At 35.2% G+C, this 21,029-nt stretch overlaps 1 protein-coding gene across 2 annotated transcripts; it reads left to right on the forward strand.

Moving 5' to 3' along the window:
* The first annotated feature begins 3,357 nt into the window (after window positions 1–3,357).
* Window positions 3,358–20,951, forward strand: LOC132302476 (protein VAC14 homolog). 2 transcript variants are annotated; one of them, XM_059799358.1, is made up of 20 exons: window positions 3,358–3,837; window positions 3,985–4,098; window positions 4,251–4,316; window positions 6,328–6,417; window positions 6,504–6,623; window positions 6,714–6,742; window positions 6,865–7,007; window positions 7,108–7,202; window positions 7,478–7,564; window positions 7,773–7,880; window positions 7,994–8,085; window positions 8,283–8,364; window positions 10,185–10,250; window positions 10,816–10,931; window positions 11,069–11,189; window positions 11,318–11,479; window positions 11,623–11,751; window positions 13,809–13,877; window positions 19,592–19,885; window positions 20,504–20,951. In XM_059799358.1, the coding sequence occupies exons 1-20, from the start codon at window positions 3,748–3,750 to the stop codon at window positions 20,606–20,608; spliced, it is 2,178 nt and encodes a 725-aa protein (XP_059655341.1). In that variant the 5' UTR covers window positions 3,358–3,747; the 3' UTR covers window positions 20,609–20,951. The 2 variants fall into 2 exon arrangements, with proteins under 2 accessions (XP_059655341.1, XP_059655342.1); XM_059799359.1 differs by lacking the exons at window positions 3,358–3,837; window positions 3,985–4,098 and adding an exon at window positions 4,767–6,188.
* The last annotated feature ends 78 nt before the right edge of the window (window positions 20,952–21,029 follow it).

A 21,029-nucleotide genomic window follows, 5' to 3' on the forward strand; every position in this document is an offset into this window, starting at 1 on the left:
ATTTCTGAGTCAAGTGACTCCTCCAAACTTCTCAGACAGCAACACGGTCACACGGTTTCTCCGATCTACACCCATGCACTATCTTAGATTTTCTGTATTTATTTATATTTATATTTTTGATATTGTCTTCTTAAAATCTGTTAAGTGTTAAGTAATGGAAGTCAGGGAACATTTCAATGTTAAAGTGTTGTATTTTGTTAAGTGTTGTATACGGGGAACATTTATGTAACAAAAAAACGAAACAATTAACGGTTCTCATGGAATCGAATTGGGTTCCGGTTTGGTTCCATACTATATGGTTCCGGTTCCAACCGGAACTGAAAGGAACCGAACCGTGCACCCTAATCCAATATGTGAATGATGCATTAATTTCATAATAAGCACTCAAATTGGTTTGATGAGGATGCTTGTGTGAGTGAAAAAACAAAGAAAGGTTCAAACTTTTGTATGATTATGTCATCCCAGCCGTCCATTGTGTAGATCTAGAAGGTCTTCTCCTTGGTAAAGAGAAAACACCAATAATCTTGGGGCCTCTATTAGTCAAGTTTTGATTTGAAACCAGCTGAATTTTGTGTGAATGAAACCAGTAGTGGATTGTAGTATTCGTTGTGGATTCAATAGAAAAAAAAACCAATTACTTTTGACGCGGAAAGAGTGAAGTACATGCACGTAAAGTGCTTGCTTTAATGTCAGTCCCCAGCCAATTTATATTGACCTGTGCCAAGCCATCAATGGCAAGATCAAGAATTTCAAGGCTGCTTCTGTGACTCTTTCGGTGGGGGTGGCAGCTTTCAACATTTCGTTCACAAGAAGTATGCCAAAAAGTCCAGATAAAAGTTCTTTGCCCTTTTTTGTTTTTGGGTATCGCAAGAAAGAGGAGGTAATGGAATGGAAGAGAGACTACTTTTTTAGGATAAATTGCAGTAATACCTTTTGAGTTTTCGGTCAACGTTATTTAGCACTCTTGATTATTTAATTCAGTTAATTCACAATCTATCAAACATGTTAATTGATAAAAATAACCCTCACTCACCTTTTTTTAAAAAAATAATAATAAAAAAAGGAGGAGGAGGAGGAAAAAGAAAAAGAAGATTGGGTGTGTTTGTTTATGAATGTTGCGGTGGTAATGGTGGTCCTACATATTGGTGGTGAGGATAGAGAGAATGAAAAATGAAGGTTATTTTGGTCCTTTAAATTTTAGTTTATAGGGTTATATTGGTAATTTATACTTTTTATGTATTTATTGACCAAGTCAAAGGGTTAAATGGTTATTTTTTCGGGTGTCAAAGGTCTAAAGGGTGTGTATATAAACTTTTTAAATCTTAGAAGGTGTTAATGTAAACAAATGCATTGGCTAATCGCTGAATGGCGTTAAGGTATGACTGTAATATTCCCCTTTTCTATTAGGTTCTTTTCTTCTCGTGTGTAAGTAACTCTCCATCTTTTCAATTTTTTTATTTATTTTTATTTTATTTTATTTTTTTCTCTTATAAATGAGTTCAGAAAGCATCCTTCATTCCTTCCTCAAGATTACGTATTTAAAAAAATTAATAAAAATAAAACATTTACTTTGTATGTAAAAAAACATTCTTCTTCAAAAAATTTAATAAAAATTATATATTTACATACATGTAAACTAACCATTGATGCGGTAATAGTTATTCATAGAAGGGCATAAGATAGTGGATTGACCAAAATATCCCATACAAAATATTTCTATATATATAGTCAAGGATAAACGAATTACAACACCACGTGTCAATATGACAGTGGCTTCAACTATAGAGACAAAATAAAGCCTTGACTTTTGGTAGATTCCTCAATGTTTACTGGGAAGTATATATATATATATATATATATATATATATATATATGTATGTATGTATACACAATTAATAAATATTGTGTTTGCGAATGCTTATCCTTCAACAAGAATGTGACCATTTCAAGAAAAAAATAAAGAAAAAGAGAGTACGAACAAAAGATTTTCCGGATTTAATATCACTATCATAAGAACAGGGTCGCAGTCACAAAATTGAAATTTGTGTCCTGTAGTTGAGAATTTAAAGATCTTAATCACCTAAATCTAGATAGTTGATGTTAAATATAGTTTATAAAATTTGTAAATATAGTTTTCTTGAGCAAAAGAAACCGTAAATGGCACACAATACAACTTTTTCTCCGAAAAAACAGAGAGAGAAAAAGGAAGATAAGGTTGGGACATGTCTTTTCAACCAAACATTTTAGATTAGACATTATATAAAAAGGCTACCTATTAAACAATTTAATTAGACATTAATCTTGTTTGAGCCTGATTAAAAGACTATTTAATACGAACCCATTAAAAAAAAAAAAAAAAAAACAATTATAAGTTTAATAAAAGTGGTCAAGACAAAAAATAATTAAACAAAAGGTTTTATTGAAATAATAACCATCAAGGTTTGTGAGTTGTGGGTGTACCTTTTATTTATTTATGTTAAAAGTGGAGGATTCAAAATTTTCAAAAGTAATATAGTTATTGGTCTAGAAAAAATTAGGTCTTTTGATTTGTAATTTTGAAAATAATTTTTAAGAATTTAGAAAATAAAAAATTATTTTCAAATAATTATAAAAGATGGTTCTTAACATTTTTATAACTGAATTTTCAGAAAATTGAACCAAATAGAAAGTCTTTATACAACTTTTTAATTTTGAGTTCTCTAAAAATATAAAAGTGTTTTCAGACTTACAATAACTATGTTATATTCATAAAAGTGTTTTTTCTTATTAAATCAACTTGGAGGATAAAAAGTGTTTATATATTATAAGGCCAATATATATATATATATATTCTTATTTTCTTTGGAATAGTTTGTGTGGAGAAAATAAGAGGGAGGGTTCACTCCTTTTTCTTTTAAAAATTAAATGTACTTCACTTTTTAAAAATAAGATAATATTAGTCTCTCCAATTCAATACTATGAATCTATTTATATTATGAAAAAAAAGAAGTAATTGCACTTTAAATAAATAAGTGCCACATCTAAATTTGGCTTTTATTTTTTTTTAAAATGTAATGTGTTTTAATAATAATAAAGTACTTCTAAATGATATAGATTATAGTTTATAAGTAGTTTGACAATATCTCATCTTCAAGGAAAAAGGAAAAGCAAAAGAAAAGAAAAGAAAAATGTAATGTGTTTTAATAATAATAAAGAAGTACTTTTAAATGATATAGATTATAGTTTATAAGTAGTTTGACAATATCTCACCAAGGAAAAAGGAAAAACAAAAAATAAAAGAAAAGAAAAGAAAGCGTCTTACCAATAACCAACTAAACAGAAGAAAAGAATCTATAAAGTAAACAAATTGAAAAATGTTTGGGTTATTTGAGTCATTTCAATACTCAACCCCCTCGGTGCCAAGTTCTTTTAATCAACTCGAATGGTTGAGCACACGGTGGTGAATGCAATCTAACCGTTAAACCCCGCGACGGCGACACTCCGCAAACAAGTCTGATCACAAAACCCAACCTAACACCCACAAAATTTCTACCGAGAAAATTTTATTTTTTCGTCAATTCATCAGATATTCAAGCTTACAAGTTCAACTAGATCCATTGTTTCTTAGGACAAATGTGAAAACTTGTATTTATCGATAAATTTATGAACATGTATATATCCATTACAGATGTTCCGGTTTGAGCTAGAAAAGACCAGAAAGCGACCCCTTTTGATATTTTATCGATTCAGAGAAATTTAGGGTTTGCTATGGCCGACGCTCTCTCCGTGATTCCTGCTTTCGTTCTTCGAAACCTCTCCGACAAGCTTTACGAGAAGCGGAAGAATGCAGCCCTTGAGGTGTTTATTTCTCTCACTATAAATTTCCCTCTCTACTAACTTCTAAGTTTTAGATTGAATTTTCAGCTGTGTCTTGAGTGTTATATGTGTGTATATGTACATGTTTGAATGAATTATGGATCTTGATATTGGACAAGTGCATTACAGATTGAAGGAATCGTGAAGCAGCTATCGGCGGCCGGAGATCACGATAAGATTATCGCTGTGGTCAATTTGTTAACTAATGAGTTCACGTACTCGCCGCAGTCGAATCACCGGAAGGTGAGTTGAGATGCCTTACTGTTTTGATAGTTTCATTATTGTTGATGTTATTGATGATGATTATGAAAAGGTGGGACCTTTTGAGTTGGATCTTCTATAATCTTTATGTTGATGTCTTGAATTTTGGTTGGTCTTGTTACACTTTTGTTTAGGGCGGATTGATAGGATTGGCTGCGGCAACTGTTGGTTTGAGTGCTGAAGCAGCACAGCATCTCGAGGTAGGGAATTGAATGCAAAATATGGAACTACTTGTTAGGTTTATGAAGTCGTCAAGTTTTAATTTTTAGCAGTTGCTTTAGACACTTTACATTTCTTAGTAGTAAAATCTTCAGCTTTGGTGATGGGTCAGTGGGGACGTGTGAGAATTTTGGTGCATTGTTTGAATAACATAAGCTAAGTGGAACCTTTTGTTTGTGCAACATGATCAGACTTCTGTACTAAAATCCAATACAAAGATTTACATGGACCCTACATCTCAAGAGCTAGCTCTTCATGAATGATGCACTGACATCATAATTATGAACATTGGTGTATATTGTCATGTAGTAGTTGCTTCTACAAGTGTAATCATGATAATCTATTTCAACAAGTGTAGAAAAAAAAAAAACTTTTGACGTTTGTTATATATCATTTCGAATTTGCTGATGTAGTTATGTAATTTTGTGTAGGGTTCTTCAAAATAAGAAAATAGATGACTCCTCTGTTTGCAAATAAGGAAGATAGTGTCAGAATTGAAGATGGAGTATAAAGTGGACTGTTAAAGATATAAGGAAAAAACTATAAGAGAAGAAAAGAAAGGATGGAAGACACAGATACAGGAATGAGAGAGAGAGAGAGAGAGAGAGAGAGTTTTATTTTTCTTTCAGTCTTAATTCATTAGTGGGGCCTAATTTCGTTTGACACCCATGAGGCTCCATAAAACGACTAGAGACCTCTTGAAACTTTTCCTATTGATTTGAGTAACAAATTAGGAATCAAATTCCTTCCTAGAATTCTTCAAGCTTTCCAAAATAAAAGAAAAAGGATACAGCAATAACAAATACGACTATATTAAAAACATAAATAAAAAGCTTCAGTCAATGAATTATAACTCCTAATATTAGTAAGACTACTGAATTAAGTCTAAGATCCATGTTTCCTTATCATGAATCCCAGGGTTTGCATAGCTAGTCTTTTGATCAAATGTCTGTAATACCAAGATAAACTTACCTCTTGCTTTGACCAGACTTTCCAACTACAGTGGTAGTTTCCTTGTGTCTTCAAACTTGAGGTGATCTTCCTTGAATTTTTAATGTGGTGTCATCAATGTTAATTTGTTCTCAGGGAGAATAAAATGCAATAATGGTGTAGAATTCTAGATAACAAACTGTTTCTCTTCCTGCAAATTTCGTGCTAAAAAAGAGTAACTCCTAATTTTCTCCCATGGCTGACAAGCTCATGAATCCCCACCCCCTCCCTCTTGGCTGATAATCTCATGAATCCCTAAGAAAGACTTTGATATCAATTTGATGGTTTCTTATAAGATTCTTCAAAATAAGGAATAGTTATTTATTTGGAAACAAGGAAGAAAGAGAATTGAAGGAGGAGGGATATTATAGAGAGTACTATAGAGAGGGAAAGTAAATCTTTCCTATGAGACTTGAGACTTTTGGATTTTGCAGAAAATTTCGATTTTCGGTTTCTTTATAGGGATATATATATTTTCAGTATATGCCGTGTGTAAATTGTTATGCCTCTTCAATCTTTAATGATATCCTTTTACTTATAAAAAATATGTGTGATATATATACAGACAAGCACATCGAGAGGGAAATAAGAGTTTAAATGATATAAAAAAAGTAAAAAATGTGGCTTTGTACAATTTCTTTTTTCCTCCTGGGTTGGGTGATCAACTCAGCTTGCCACGATGTTGCCATATATTCTCATTATAGTTGAGATATGGTCTACGTAACTATTTTAGTATTTCAGAGCTGTTAAATTGTTCGTACTAACTCTTTGGTCCCTTCTGCACTGATAAAGAGCTACCATCTTTTATGGTATTTAAAGTTGTTAAACCATTCCCTTGACTGGAGTGCCAATGCATGTTCCAGGTTCTTATATATGATGTTCTTTTTCTTTTTTCGTTTCTGAATATATTTATACAGTTTATTTTTTGCTGAAAATTTTCCTTTTTTTAATTGTGTTGCATATTTATTGAAAACATTTCCCCTATGTGATGCAATCTGCCAGCGAATTGTTCCGCCTGTGATTCATTCTTTCTCTGACCAAGATAGCAGAGTTCGTTACTATGCTTGTGAAGCTCTATATAACATTGCAAAGGTGAGAATGGATTGGGGACTTATATTATATGACTCATTTTCATATATATTATAATAAAAACTCTCTCTATTTTTTTCCCTTTGTAGGTTGTGAGAGGAGACTTTATTGTGTTTTTCAATCAGATATTTGACGCCTTGTGTAAGCTTTCAGCAGATTCTGATGCCAATGTACAAAGTGCTGCTCATCTTTTAGATAGACTTGTAAAGGTGAAAATACTTTTCCTCCCTCTATGCTCTTGTTCCTATTATATTCTAATAATATAAAAATTAATATAATGGTTTAATTATTGGAAACAGGACATTGTTACAGACTGTGATCAGTTCAGGTGCTCCATTATTTCATTCTTGTTCCAGATCTCTGTTATGGTATCAGAATTAAAAAAGATAATCAAAAGTGTTCTTTTTTTTTTTTTTTCTTGTATAATATTTTTCATGGTTTTTTTCTCAGCATTGAAGAATTTATACCATTGCTGAGAGAGCGTATGAATGTTCTTAATCCATATGTCCGCCAGTTTTTGGTAGGATGGATCACTGTATTAGACAGTGTTCCAGAAATTGATATGCTGGGTTTTCTTCCTGATTTCCTTGATGGTAACTATACGTAATTTGAAAAAAGTTCATACTCTATTATGTGGTTGAATTTCTTTTGTGGAAACTACATATGAACTGACATAATGTGATCTAATTTCAGGTTTGTTTAATATGTTAAGTGATTCTAGCCATGAAATTCGGCAACAAGCTGATTCAGCGCTTTCAGAGTTTCTTCAAGAGATCAAGAACTCCCCAGTAAGACTTCTGCTGATATGGAATGTGCAAAATTTCTTGTATCCATAGCAATATGCTGCCTGGACTCTCGTTTGTTAGGAATAACATTTTTTTGCTATCTTTCAAGGAATTTGATGATGGATATGTGACTTATATGTCTAAGCTTATGGCTTGGACTTTGAATTTTGAACACAAAATATCATTATTCTTTAACATGGATCTGAAGTATCTTAACAACAAAACAAATTTTATTGTTCATTTGTAATTTTCTGACTCTACCAGTGCTACTATTGAAGTCTGTAGATTATGGTCGAATGGCAGAAATACTGGTACAGAGGGCAGCTTCTCCGGATGAATTTACTCGGTTGACTGCTATCACTTGGGTAAGGTCATTGATGTGTGAAATCACGAGCACATGAAGTTTTCTCTTCCAAATTGTTATTGGTGATAGTTTCTTGCTTGTCTTTACCTTTTGAATTATTGGTTCCCTTCTGGCCAATAGTTTTACATGGACAGTTTATGTTATGTTATTTATTTAGAATAGCTTTCTACTGGGGTTAGTTTCAGTGCATTATGTCTACTGTTTTGCAGATAAATGAATTTGTAAAACTTGGTGGGGATCAGCTTGTTCCTTATTATGCTGATATCCTGGGAGCCATTTTACCCTGCATATCTGATAAAGAAGAGAAAATAAGAGTTGTAAGTTGAGTTGCTATTTCTTCTTGGTCATCGTCACAGACCATCTCAGAATTGCAGTAATAATGCCTTTTAGTTTATATATGCATATTTTATTTTTTGTTAATAACTATCAGGTTGCTCGTGAAGCAAATGAAGAACTTCGTGCAATCAAGGCTGATCCAGGTGAAGGATTTGATGTAGGAGCAATCCTCTCTATTGCAAGGAGGTGTAGTTCTTGTAACCTGGGAAAAAAGATAGGCTTCATTGTTTCTGACATTTTGCAATCTTATGAATTGATAACTTTTTTGCCACTTAAGGAGTCACAGAAAAGGATGCATAAAACAGTTCTTTCTTTACTTTATTTTACAAATTGTTTTACAATATCTGCGCTGAAATTAATTGCTGGTTTTTCTTGTCAATTAGGCAGTTGGCTAGTGAATGGGAGCCCACTCGAATCGAAGCATTGCACTGGATTTTAGCTCTTTTAAACAGACATCGTTCTGCGGTAATCAGCGAATAATAGAATATTTATCTTTCTGATTATATGCACACTTTTCTGACATATTTCGCAATTGAGGAATCTAAATATGATTTCTACTTTCATTTTTCTTATAATTAGTCAACCGTTATGTTTATTATATATGTATTGCAGATTGGGGGGAGGCTGTTATTATGGGCATGATATATATATATTTGTGTATATTTGGTTTTCCTACCCCTCCTGTCATTTTCAGCCTATCTTGGGTCTGTGCATGCACTATTTTTTTTTGGGGGGGGGTTTGCATATTTAGAGGGAACATAATTATATAAGGGAAGAAGGAAAAACATTAAATTGAAATCTATTGCAAAGCTAGAAATTTTGATATGGAAGGATCCGAGGAACCCCAGCATTTACCCCCAAGTACTGCAAAAGACGGCACAAGTACTGGAAAAAGGCATTGACCCGCCAAATTACTGGTCAATGGAGATACTGCCATGACATAGGCGAGAATATCCACTAGTGTAGTAGGGCGTATGGAACGGGACATGAGGTGAACTTGTTGTGTCCTGGAAGTCAAATGGCATCTCTGTTTTAAGACAACTCAAGGTCTAAATGGTGAAGTAAAAACACCTCAAAAAACCTTTCAGATTCAGCCACCAAGCCACAAACCTCTAGATCCCAAGTGGACCATAACTGGTCCAGAGATTACACTGTAGTTGCATATGAGTTTGAGGAGTTTTCAGGGATCTTGCTTCCAACTTAAGTAAGCATAAGATGCGTCAGGATGCATTCGCGTTAATAGAGATCTCATTTTGGAGAGCCAATTGCATAGTTGGATCATGCTGCGTGGCAATATTACACTGTGCATCAGGGACTGCATGTGTAGATCATATAAGGCGGAAATATGACACCATGCAGCTGGAGATTGCATGACGTAAACTAATCCTAGAGACTAGTAGTTCAAACTTGAGATTGCACAGTTTAGGAGATATATCTTGTTGGTGGTGAGCTTTGTATGGAGAAACCTTGTTTTGGCAAATTTGTCAAGTGTTGAGGGCAAGTTACTGCCTGGATTGAGAGATCCTCATATATGTAGAACACTACTGAAGTTAAACATGTGTTGTGATCCCGAAGGATCACGCATTTGTGGAGATGTAAAGTGTGAGGAAAAGAATGGAAAATCATCCTCTTCAAGGTGTTGTCAGTTGTGTAGTGGTATTGTATGTGGCATGCGGATCTTCATGGTGGTGCCATGTGGCGAGGAGGGTGCTATTCAAGTTGCCATGTTGGTGACATGGCAAGTTGAAGATGTGCCATGAGAGTTGCCATGTGTTGGGAGTTGAGACACATTAATAGGTAGGGTCAGTTGTCCATGATGAACAAAATTTTGTTTTTTAATGATCCTACATCATAATATTTTGGCATGGGCTGTGTTGACAAATTTACATTGCATTGTGTTTGCCTATGCTTCATAGATCATGAGCTACACTCCAGGCGGGAGCTTGTATAAAACCTATAGAATGTACTTCATACACAAATCAACCTAGAAAGATTTGAAAGAAAGTGGTTGTGGTTGATATATTGATATGGTATTTCATATATGGAATTGGAAGTTCATTGGATACTGAAATATGATCAGTATGAAAATTGATATCATTTATTTTTCCCCAAGTCATTATGCTCTAGATTGGTTAATTTTAGTATGTTCAAATATGTAGTTCCTGGCAAATGTGGGTGTTTCAATTGCTGGTCTTTGTTTTATGTTTCTTGTGAATCCATATTTGTTGCTCATCACATATTTTAACGAGGCAAGGTCTCAGAATTCACATTTATACTTGAAACAGGTCTTGTCATTGTTGAACGATATTTTTGACACTCTTCTGAAGACACTATCAGATTCCTCCGATGAGGTAATCTTCTCTTCCTCATAATCCTTTATCACTTCTGATTGTTCTGTCAAGTTGCATTTTTATTGGTTTATTTCCATCTTGCTCATTATAAACATTTCAGTTGTTTTGTTGTTCCTTTTTATTTATTATTTTTTTTAATATTTATTTGGCAGTAAATTATTTGGTAGCCTTATTGTTCTTCATCTTCATCTTCTTCTTCTTTTCTTTTTGTTTCACCGCTGCCGCTGGCTGTTTATTTATTTTCTTTTATGGCTTATGGATTATCGTAGTAGCCACTAGAGTTCTAAGTCCATAAGCAACTCTAGTTAAGATGTCGACATACAACATCAATTCCAGTTTTATTTGCTTGTTACGAATCTGCATAAATACTGATGGCCTTTTTGTCAATGAATCATGTGAAAATAAGGTGAAGGTTTATTAATTATTATCAGTTTGTTTAGATTTTTATAAATTGATTAATGTTTTGCATTACCTTGCTTTCATACCATACAGAGGATAATTAATTCATACAAAGCTGTATTTTATTTAACAATGTAATTTATGGTGGTGGATTTTCTTTTTCCAGGTAGTGCTCCTGGTGCTTGAGGTGCATGCATGCATAGCAAAAGACCCTCAGCACTTTCACCAGCTTCTTGTTTTCTTAGTGCATAACTTCCGGGTTGATAACTCTCTCCTGGAGAAGTGAGTCCCCCCTTCTACTTTTTTTAAGCATTCATTTTATTTTTCTTATTCTGGATGTTTAATTGGTATATTTGGATTGTTCTGTTTCTGTGATCGATCATCTTTATTTAAAATGTATCTTATTTTTCTTTTTTCAGGCGTGGGGCTCTGATAATCCGCCGACTTTGTGTGCTTTTAGATGCTGAAAGAGTATACCGAGAACTCTCCACAATACTTGAGGCAGAAGCTGACCTGGATTTTGCATCGATTATGGTTCTGGTATAAACTTATTGGGACATTATAGGAAAAACAATTTCTGTATTCATTTTTATCCATAAGCCATTGCACTTTTACAGTTTTAACTCATTTTTGCATGTTTCTCGTTTCTGTTTCTGTTTCTGTTTCAGGCTTTGAATTTGATTTTGCTTACTTCTTCTGAGTTGTCTGAGCTTCGAGGTCTTCTGAAACAATCATTGGTTAATGCTGCTGGGGAAGACCTGTTTCTTTCTTTGTATGCTTCATGGTGCCATTCACCAATGGCAATAATAAGTCTTTGCTTATTAGCTCAGGCAAGACTCAGGCCAATTCCCCACCCCACCCCCCCAACACATACACACACCTCTCTCTAGTTTCTGAGTGAGTGAGTTTTATAGTACTTCGTGTTCATTTTCCCAATCCTTATAAGTTGTTTTATTGTGGTATTGCGTGACAGACTTACCAACATGCAAGTTCCGTCATTCAATCTTTGGTCGAGGAAGATATCAATGTCAAATTCTTAGTCCAGCTGGACAAATTGGTCCATCTCCTGGAGACTCCGATTTTCGCTTATCTTAGGTTGCAGGTGCTTTAACTTGCCTGTTTGTTCTACGCAGTCGAGCTTCAATTTTATATGCTTTATGTTTTCATCTTCTATTGTTTTTAAGATTAGTTGTCTATGGGAAGAGTTATACATTGTATCTTTATTTATTTATTTATTTATATGTTGATGAATAATTGCTACAGCTTCCAAAAAGTTATGCCTACTTGATGGAGATGCCAATATTTCCTTGTCTGCTGTTTTCACGTTCTGAACCTGTCAGAAGTTATGTTTGCTCAATACTCAAATGTTTATGCTTTTATTATGCGTGACATTTCCCTATTTGAACTATTTTGGGTTATTGGATATGTTAGTTCTATGTTCTTGAATGCTATGAGAAGTGGGGGTTGGTCCTTAAAATGGATATGATGACCCTGGTTCATAACTTGCCCCTGACAAATTCTACATGTAACTTGCCCAAGGTACTTTCATCTGTTGTCTTACTGAAGCCTTGGTCTTTTTTTTTTGCATATTGGAACTTGCAAACTTTGTTCGATCTGACGTAAAAGAAATGCATATAGGAGTCACTAACCAAGCTGCAATTTTTAAATAAAAAGTGATGATATACAAGTGGTTAGAGAATTCCATGGTGCATTATCAGAGTTGCAACTTCCATCTGCTAGAGACACTATAGGTGTGAAGTGGAGCTCAGCCTGTTATACTATATCTCTATAAGAATTACTCTGATAAAACTGTTTTCTCTCTGGGAAGCTTATGTAGGGTTCACAAGAATTAAAATAAAATACACCGTGGTTGAGGTTGATTGGAGATTGATTGTTAATTTCTTTTGGGCATGGTAGTCTTAATATATTTTATCCTATCAAGTGAGCAACCTACTTTATCTCACAAGCAGTTTTGATCTAACAAGATGACTGTTGGCACAAGGAAAGAGTATCTGGACGGTAACCATAAAATAGTGGAGAATAGCTATGATGTGTAAAAAGAAAAGAAAAACGAAAAAATAGGGTAAGGAACACCTGCATTGCATGTTCCCCCCCTGCTTTCATTTTAGAAACAAAGTCCTACATTTCCTCCACGCTCTCCTCTTTTATTTTTTTCCTCCAATAGTTTTGAAATCTCCCCGAGTCCCAAGTCCTAAGACCTAACTTGGCTTCCTTTCCTATCATTTCTCACTACGAATCTCAGGAGTGTAAGTGAAAATAAAATTTGACCATTAGTGTTTCATAATGGCTGTTATAATGGTTTTTGATTACATCCTCCTGGTCTATGGGTTCATTTGATTTGTGTTAAAAAACAGAAGCATGATTAGTAATAATAACTGTACCAAGTGAGACACCACATCCAACCACCTGAAAGAAGGGCACAAATGGAAACAAAAAGTACATGCAAGTATCCAAACAACTACCAAGTACTTTCTTTGCCTTTATAGTTTATATATCTTTTGTTTTTGCGTTATTTTCAATTACCAATTGCAATTTTCAACATGCCTTGGATTACAGAATAAAGGAGTTATTCAATTATGGATGCCGCAACAAAGTATTGAAGCAATGATAACTTCTTTTGTCTTGGCATGGAAACTTTGCTTGTCTATAGGCTATATGGATCCAGAGAAAAGACTTCCCATTAGAGTGCAGACCATTTGTGGCAGTGGTCCTCTGTTATTGCAACAACTGATTTTTTTTCCGGGAGTCTGGAGAGTTAGCTGATACTTAGCCTCGAGGAAAACATAATTTTTCCAAAAATGTTCCAATTTTTCAGTTGAATTTTTTCATGGCTTCAAACCATTTTGAGAAGCTGTCTGTCTACACTTCAGATTCACTTTCTGTTTGTTCGTAAATGGGGATTTTGGATGTACCAAACATGACTTTATCCTGCAAAGATTAAACACTTGTCCAGGCTATGATCATTTTGTTTTCACGGTTGTGTGTATATGGTGGGCAAAAGGGTGGTTGGTGGCTATGCCAATATGTTCATACTATCTGATTGACTGATTGATAATTATTCCGGTCTGCATTGAATTTTATATTTCTTCTCAATCTGGATTTGTATTGAGTAATTCAGCCATTTTGTGTTTCTTGCAGCTTCTTGAACCTGGGAGATATATATGGTTGTTAAAAGCCTTGTATGGTCTTCAGATGTTGCTTCCGCAGGTATATCTGGGTTCATTTTGTATTTCGGTCTGGTTAATAGATACTTTTATGTTACAATCAAGCTAGGGAGAAAAATGTCTCCTGGTTTAAAACATCATTTTAAAAATAAGACCTGTAATCTCTCAGTAATGGGATACCCTCATACTTGTCAGATGCAACTTATGGATTTCTATTTTTTTTTGATAAATTAGATGCAACTTATGGATTTCGAACTCTAAACAAGTTTGTGACCTGTTGAGGGGTTGATTTCTGGTGGTTATTCATTGTTGGGTTGAATTAGCAATGTGGTTAGCCGAGTATAAGTATCCGTATTAGACTCATGTTTCCAAATTAGTAAGGTTATGGTCGGCTACTTACTGAAAAGAAAAGGTTATGGTCAGCCAGTAATTACTTGTTTAATCAATTAATTAACAGTGATTAATAGCCACTGTTGGGATTTGTGTCTCAAATTGCTACTCTAATTATGTTTATATTTTAGAGTTGTATTCTATTGGGTAATTTCTTGTATGGTAAGTCTTGGCCTCTAAGAAATTGTAATCCTTGTCCAATAAGGAATTGGGTTTGGAATTCTATAAATAGATATATAGGCTTTGGGTTTGGGTTGAGACTTATGAGATTGAGAGAGATGTAGTCTCATGAGGGAGTTGATGGGTAGAGGTAGTATGCGAGTTGGTAGAGTAGGAAAAACACCGGTGACACTATTAGCGAAGAGATAGGCTTGTGGAGTGGTACATGGTGAAAAGACATGTATGTGGTGTTGGTTTTCTATTGTTGTAATATCTTTACGAATCACAATGGAATCTCTTCTCATCCATGGATGTAGCCCGAGTTTGGGTGAACCATGTAAATATCTTGTGTTTTATGTGTGATTGATTTGTTGGCTTTCATTAGATCTTTGTGTTCGCGCGCTTCCGTTGCCCCAACAAATTGGTATCAGAGCCAAAGGTGAAGCAGATGCGGGCTTCAGTTGTAAGTGGAGTCAATCGGTTTAGTTACATGGCATTGAGCTCGAGTAGTCAAGGTGGAGCCTTGGAGGTTTGACTGATCGAGGAACGTACAATGGGAACAATCAGAGTTTTGCAGGAGTATCGTCAAGATTGAAGCTCTGATCAATGCCATGAGAAGCGATGATTGGCCGGTTGAAATTTGAGCCAGGATGGAGATTGTTGGGATTTGTGTCTCAAATTCCTACTCTAATTATGTTTCTATTTTAGAGTTGTATTATGTTTGGTAATTTCTTGTATGGCAAGTCTTGGCCTCTAAGAAATTGTAATCCTTGTCCAACAAGGAATTGGGCTTGGAACTCTATAAATTGATACATAGGCTTTGGGTTTGGGTTGAGACTTATAAGATTAAAAGAGATGTAGTCTCATGAGGGAGTTGATGGGTATAGGTAGTATGCGGGTTGATGGAGTAGGAAAAATATCGGTGATACTGTTAGCGAGGAGATATGCTCGTGGAGTAGTACATGGTGAAAAGACATGTACGTGGTGTTGGTACTCTATTTTTGTAATATCTCTACGAATCATAGTGAAATCCCTTCTCATAAGTCTTAACCCAAACCCAAAGCCTATGTATCTATTTATAGAGTTCCAAATCTAATTGTTAGACAGGGATTACAATTTCTTAAAGGCCAAGACTTGCCATACAAGAAATTACGAAACGTAATACAACTCTAAAATAGAAACATAATTAGAGTCGAAATTTGAGACACAAGAAGTCTCAACATGTGCTACAACGGGTTTCAGTTATAGGTGGAGTCAATCAGCTTGGTTACATGGCATAGAGCTTAAGTAGTCAAGGTGGAGCCTTGAAGGTTTGATTGATCGAGCAACGTACAATGGGAACAATCAGAGTTTTGCAGGGTCGTCAATATTGAAGCTGCAAAAGAATTGTCTTGATCAATGCTGGGAAGCGATGATTGGCTGGATGAAATTTGAGCCAAGGTGGAGATTGTCAGGACTTGTGTCTCAAATTCCTACTCTAATTATGTTTATATTTTAGAGTTGTATCATGTTTGGTAATTTCTTGTATGGCAAGTCTTGGCCTCTAAGAAATTGTAATCCTTGTTCAACAAGGAATTGGGTTTGGAACTCTATAAATAGATACATAGGCTTTGGGTTTGGGTTGAGACTTATGAGATTGAGAGAGATGTAGTCTCATGAGTGAGTTGATAGGTAGAGTATGCGGGTTGGTAGAGTAGGAAAAACATCGGTGATACTATTAGTAAGGAGATAGGCTTGTGGAGTGGTACATGGTGAAATGACATGTACGTGGTGTTGGTACTCTATTGTTGTAATATCTCTACGAATCATAGTGGAATCTCTTCTTATCCATGGATGTAGCCCAAGTTTGGGTGAACCATGTAAATATCTTGTGTTTATGTGTGATTGATTTGTTGGCTTTCATTAGATCTTTGTCTTCGCGTGCTTCCGCTACCCCAACAAATTGGTATCAGAGCCAAAGGTGAAGGAGATCCAGAAAACACAAGAAGTCTCAACATGTGTTGCTGCGGGCTTCAGTTGTAGGTGGAGTCAATCGGCTTAGTTACATGGCATGGAGCTCAAGCAGTCAAGTGGAGCTTTAGAGGTTTGACTGATCGAGCAATATACAATGGGAACAATCAGAGTTTTGTAGGAGTATCGTTAAGATTGAAGCTGTATAAGAATTGTCCTGATCAATGCTATGGGAAGCGATAATTGGCCGGATGAAATTTGAGCCAAGGTGGAGATTGTTGAGATTTGTGTCTCAAATTCCTACTCTAATTATGTTTTTATTTTAGAGTTGTATTGTGTTTGGTAATTTCTTGTATGGCAAGTCTTGGCTTCTAAGAAATTGTAATCCTTGTCCAACAAGGAATTGGGTTTGGAACTCTATAAATAGATACATAGGCTTTGGGTTTGGGTTGAGACTTATGAGATTGACAGAGATGTAGTCTCATGAGGGAGTTGATGGATTGAGGTAGCATGCGGATTAGTAGGGTAGGAAAAGCACCGGTGACACTGTTAGCGAGGAGATAGGCTCGTGGAGTAATACATGGTGAAAAGACATGTACGTGGTGTTGGTACTTTGTTGTTGTAATATCTTTACGAATCATAGTTGAATCTCTTCTCATAAGTCTCAATCCAAACCCAAAGCCTATGTATCTATTTATAGAGTTCTAAACCCAATTCTTAGAGGCCAAGACTTGCTATACGAGAATTTCTTAAAGCCTACAATTTCTTAGAGGCCAAGACTTGCTATACGAGAAATTACGAAACAGAGTACAACTCTAAAATAGAAACATAATTAGAGTAGGAATTTAAGACATAAGAAGTCTCAACATGTGCTACAACGGGCTTCAGTTGTAGGTGGAGTCATCGGCTTGGTTACATGGCATGGAGCTTAAGTAGTCAAGGTGGAGCCTTGAAGTTTGACTGATCGAGCAACATACAATGGGAATAATCAGAGGTTTGCAGCAGTATTGTCAAGATTGAAGCTGCAATTGTCCTGATCAATTCTGGGAAACGATGATTGGCTGGATGAAATTTGAGCCAAGGTGAAGATTGTTGGGATTTGTGTCTCAAATTCCTACTCTAATTATGTTTCTATTTTAGAGTTATATTATGTTTGGTAATTTCTTGTATGGCAAGTTTTGACCTCTAAGAAATTGTAATCCTTATCCAACAAAGAATTGGGTTTAAAACTCTATAAATAGATACATAGGCTTTGGGTTTGGGTTGAGACTTATGAGATTGAGAGAGATGTAGTCTCATGAGAGAGTTGATGGGTAGAGGTAGTATGCGGGTTGGTAGAGTAAGAAAAACGCAGGTGATACTGCTAGTGAGGAGATAGGCTCGTGGAGTGGTACATGGTGAAAAGACATGTACGCGTGTTGGTACTCTATTGTTGTAATATCTCTACGAATCATAGTGAAATCTCTTCTCATGCATGGATGTAGCCCGAGTTTGGGTCAACCATGTAAATATCTTGTGTTTGTGTGTGATTGATTTGTTGGCTTTCATTGGATCTTTGTGTTTGCGCGCTTCTGCTGACCCAGAAGCCACCTTTACTGGGTTGACAGAGGAACCTTTCTTTGATACTTACAACTGCTTTTCATCTAGTTAAAGCATGAAATTTCAAATATTTCTTGCTAATTCAGTTCATTTTATTTTTGACCTTGTTCTGTATCTAGTACCTCAGTTCATGCTAATATTTGCACTACTGCTTTCAATCATCATGCGAAACATGTTAAATCAAACTAATACTTTTGAACTATAACCATTATGGGAGTACAAGTGATTGTTTTAAACCATAGGAATATTACCTTCCCAGTCTAAGTGTTTTGTTCTGATTGTTTGACCCTTCTACATGCAGCAATTGTGATTGGTGGGGTTTTAAAACTTTTTCCAATATAAGGAGCTGTTAACACTTAACAGTGTTGAATATGCCAGTGAGTTTAAGAGGGCTTGAAGATTTCTTTTTTTATTTTCTAATAAGAAAACTAGGCAGTGAGGTATTAGGAATCATTGAAATTGAGTTGTTCGGATGAAATTGTTTGCAAATGGATCCAATTGATCCATTACTTTGAGCTTTACCTTTGTAGTGCTTCTATATAGAGGGAGTCAAAAGGAAAGAAGAGGAAAGGAAAAAGAAGAATTGCCTATCTCGTGTTTGGTTTGAAATGAGAGGAAAGAGAAGAGAAGGAAAGGAATGAGGGGTCAGTGTCTTTACTATCATTTCATAAGTGGAGATTTGGAAGGAAAGAACGAGGGAGTTGGTGTTCATCCGTTGGTCCATATATCTTATGAAAAGAGATTCCTGTTCTGTTTTTTTCTGATTACGTTATAAAACATTTCTTTCTTTTTTTAGTCTCCACTATTTTTCATAAATAATGATGAGTTACCACTATTTTTTCCTTTATTCTCCACCCCTTGTTAGTCAAACTTGACAAAGGCTTAACACTGTTATTTCCTTCTTATATTATAGCTCTGTCATTCTGTTTCCTTTCTCTGTTGGTTATCCAAACACACTGTTGGAGTTCTTTAAAGATTTGGAGCGTACCAGTTTCTTTAATTTCTAGGATAGTATTTTTCTTTGATTTTGGGGCTTTTGTCCTGTATATCCTCCTTGCATATGGGCTCTCTCTCTCTCTGTTATCTTTTCAATAAAATCTTCGCAACAAAGATGTCGCAATAGACAAACCAATGTCTACTTGGTGAAACTTCATGCAAATGGATTTTGGAATATTTTTCCTCAATAGAGAGTTTAAAAAAAAATTTGTTGAAAACTTAGGTGCTGTTTGATAAAACTGAAAATAAAGTACTGAAATTTTTAAGAGCTGAATTTTAAGTGGTAACTAAAAGTAAAGAATTTTTTATATCTTTTTTAGCATTCAGCATTTAGTGATAAGTGAAGTCTCTGTCACTTAAATTTTTACCCTATTTTAAGTGACACTTACTTTTTAATTGAGATTCAAATTGCGTTATCAAACGCACTTAGTTGAATAAGCACTTAATTTGTTTAGAATTAAGTGCTGCTGAATTGAGTTATAGTCTACCACACACATAACCCAGGCTTCAAAGTGTTTGGTTATTCTTTCAAGGCTTTGAAAATTATTTTGAATGGATTGTAAGCTTATACAAGTTAATATAAAAATTTAAGTTACCGTTGATGCTTTTAGTGTATTAATTTCCTTTCATCATTATATCTGGTTTTTTTACCCTTTAATGCAGCAAAGTAAGGCCTTCAAGATTCTACGGACGAGATTGAAAACCGTACCTTCGTACTCCTTCAATGGCGATCAGTTGAAGCGAACATTGTCAAGCAACCTTTACTCACAAAATCATTACATGCCGAGTAGATCACAAGTTTCTGAGGATAGTGACATAGACGAAGATTCACAGGATGTCCATAATGGAATAAACTTCTCTTCCAGGCTGCAGCAGTTTGAGTACATTCAGCAGCAGCATCGTATGCATTCAAAATCACAGGCACAGTTGCGCTACAGTTCTACTTCTTCAACAAAGGTTCGTTGATCTTCTATGTGGCTACTCATTTTAATATTCTCTAGTGAACTGTACTGTTTATTTTTAATGGTTTCACAATCCGTATGAATCTTTAGGATTGTGTTGTTGGAGTTCAAATAGTACAACTGAGGACTTTGAGGTGCATGTGCAATAACTTGGAAGAGCTTGTTTTACTTGGGAGGCTAGGAATGAGCCATGAGTCCTATTGAGATGCCTCCTGGCCAAGGAAAGGTGAAAGGGGTTTGGGATTAGGCAGGTCTTATGCTCGTATCTACAACAAAATGAGAGAAAAGGATGAAGGGAGGGGGTCTGGGATCTTCCGAGATTCTTAGGTCAAACTTTAGAAGGGCCTTGATATTTCTTGCGAGATTTCTGTCAGTCTGATACTTGGGGGTTGCCATTTGCAAACCAAAAGAAGTTGGAATGGATCTGTATGGAAATTCTGTAATGTTCGTAGGTTTGAATTGGCAAACGTGGCCAAGTACAAAAGTAATATTATTCACTGATATACCATGGATAATGTTGTCTTGCACTTTATAATTTTTTTCCGCTGCTTATAAACATTTATTATTTCTTTCTGCCACTACTTGAAATATTTTTGAACTGACATCCATGCAGGAGGTTCGAAGACCAGATGAATCCTGGCGACCTTTGCCTGTGGTAGACATGAGCAGGACTCCCTCAATATCATCACGTAGAGGTCCAGGACAGTTGCAGCTTTAATTATTTTGCTCCTTCCCCCTAATTAAATGGGGGGATTATACACCAATATCAGTGTTTCCAACACCAGGATGAGATCTGGTACAATTTGTAAATTGTATATTAATGGTAGTGTGATGAACTCATAAAGAATGGTGGGAATTGGTTGGGTTTTGAATTGAGCTTGGGTGCTACCCAGCTATTAATGCCTTTTTAAGGCATTGCTCATGTGGTTGTTATTTTTTATTGAAAACCATATGGGCCCTAGGTAGATATTTATTTTAGAAAATGCAATTTCTTTTTACGGTTCATCTGTTGCAACAATTAAATAAATGAAGCATCTAATTTATGTACATATTATGGATTATGCCTCTTGTCTCTTTGATGATGTTGTTTCACTATCTGTGCAGTGCAAATATGGTCTTTGTGATCTCTGTTTGGATTG

This window comes from Cornus florida, unplaced genomic scaffold, assembly GCF_030987335.1.
Source record: "Cornus florida cultivar Cherokee Brave unplaced genomic scaffold, ASM3098733v1 CherokeeBrave_3.0.0_Hap2_Chr04, whole genome shotgun sequence".
In the NCBI taxonomy this organism is placed as follows: domain Eukaryota; kingdom Viridiplantae; phylum Streptophyta; class Magnoliopsida; order Cornales; family Cornaceae; genus Cornus; species Cornus florida.

Excerpts from the sequence above, each read along its gene's own strand:
- LOC132302476 (XM_059799358.1), top strand. The coding sequence starts at position 3,748 with ATGGCCGACGCTCTCTCCGTGATTCCTGCTTTCGTTCTTCGAAACCTC. Across the intron at positions 3,838-3,984 it reads GGAAGAATGCAGCCCTTGAG|ATTGAAGGAATCGTGAAGCA; the intron begins GTGTTTATTTCT and ends AGTGCATTACAG. Across the intron at positions 7,008-7,107 it reads TCTTCCTGATTTCCTTGATG|GTTTGTTTAATATGTTAAGT; the intron begins GTAACTATACGT and ends ATCTAATTTCAG.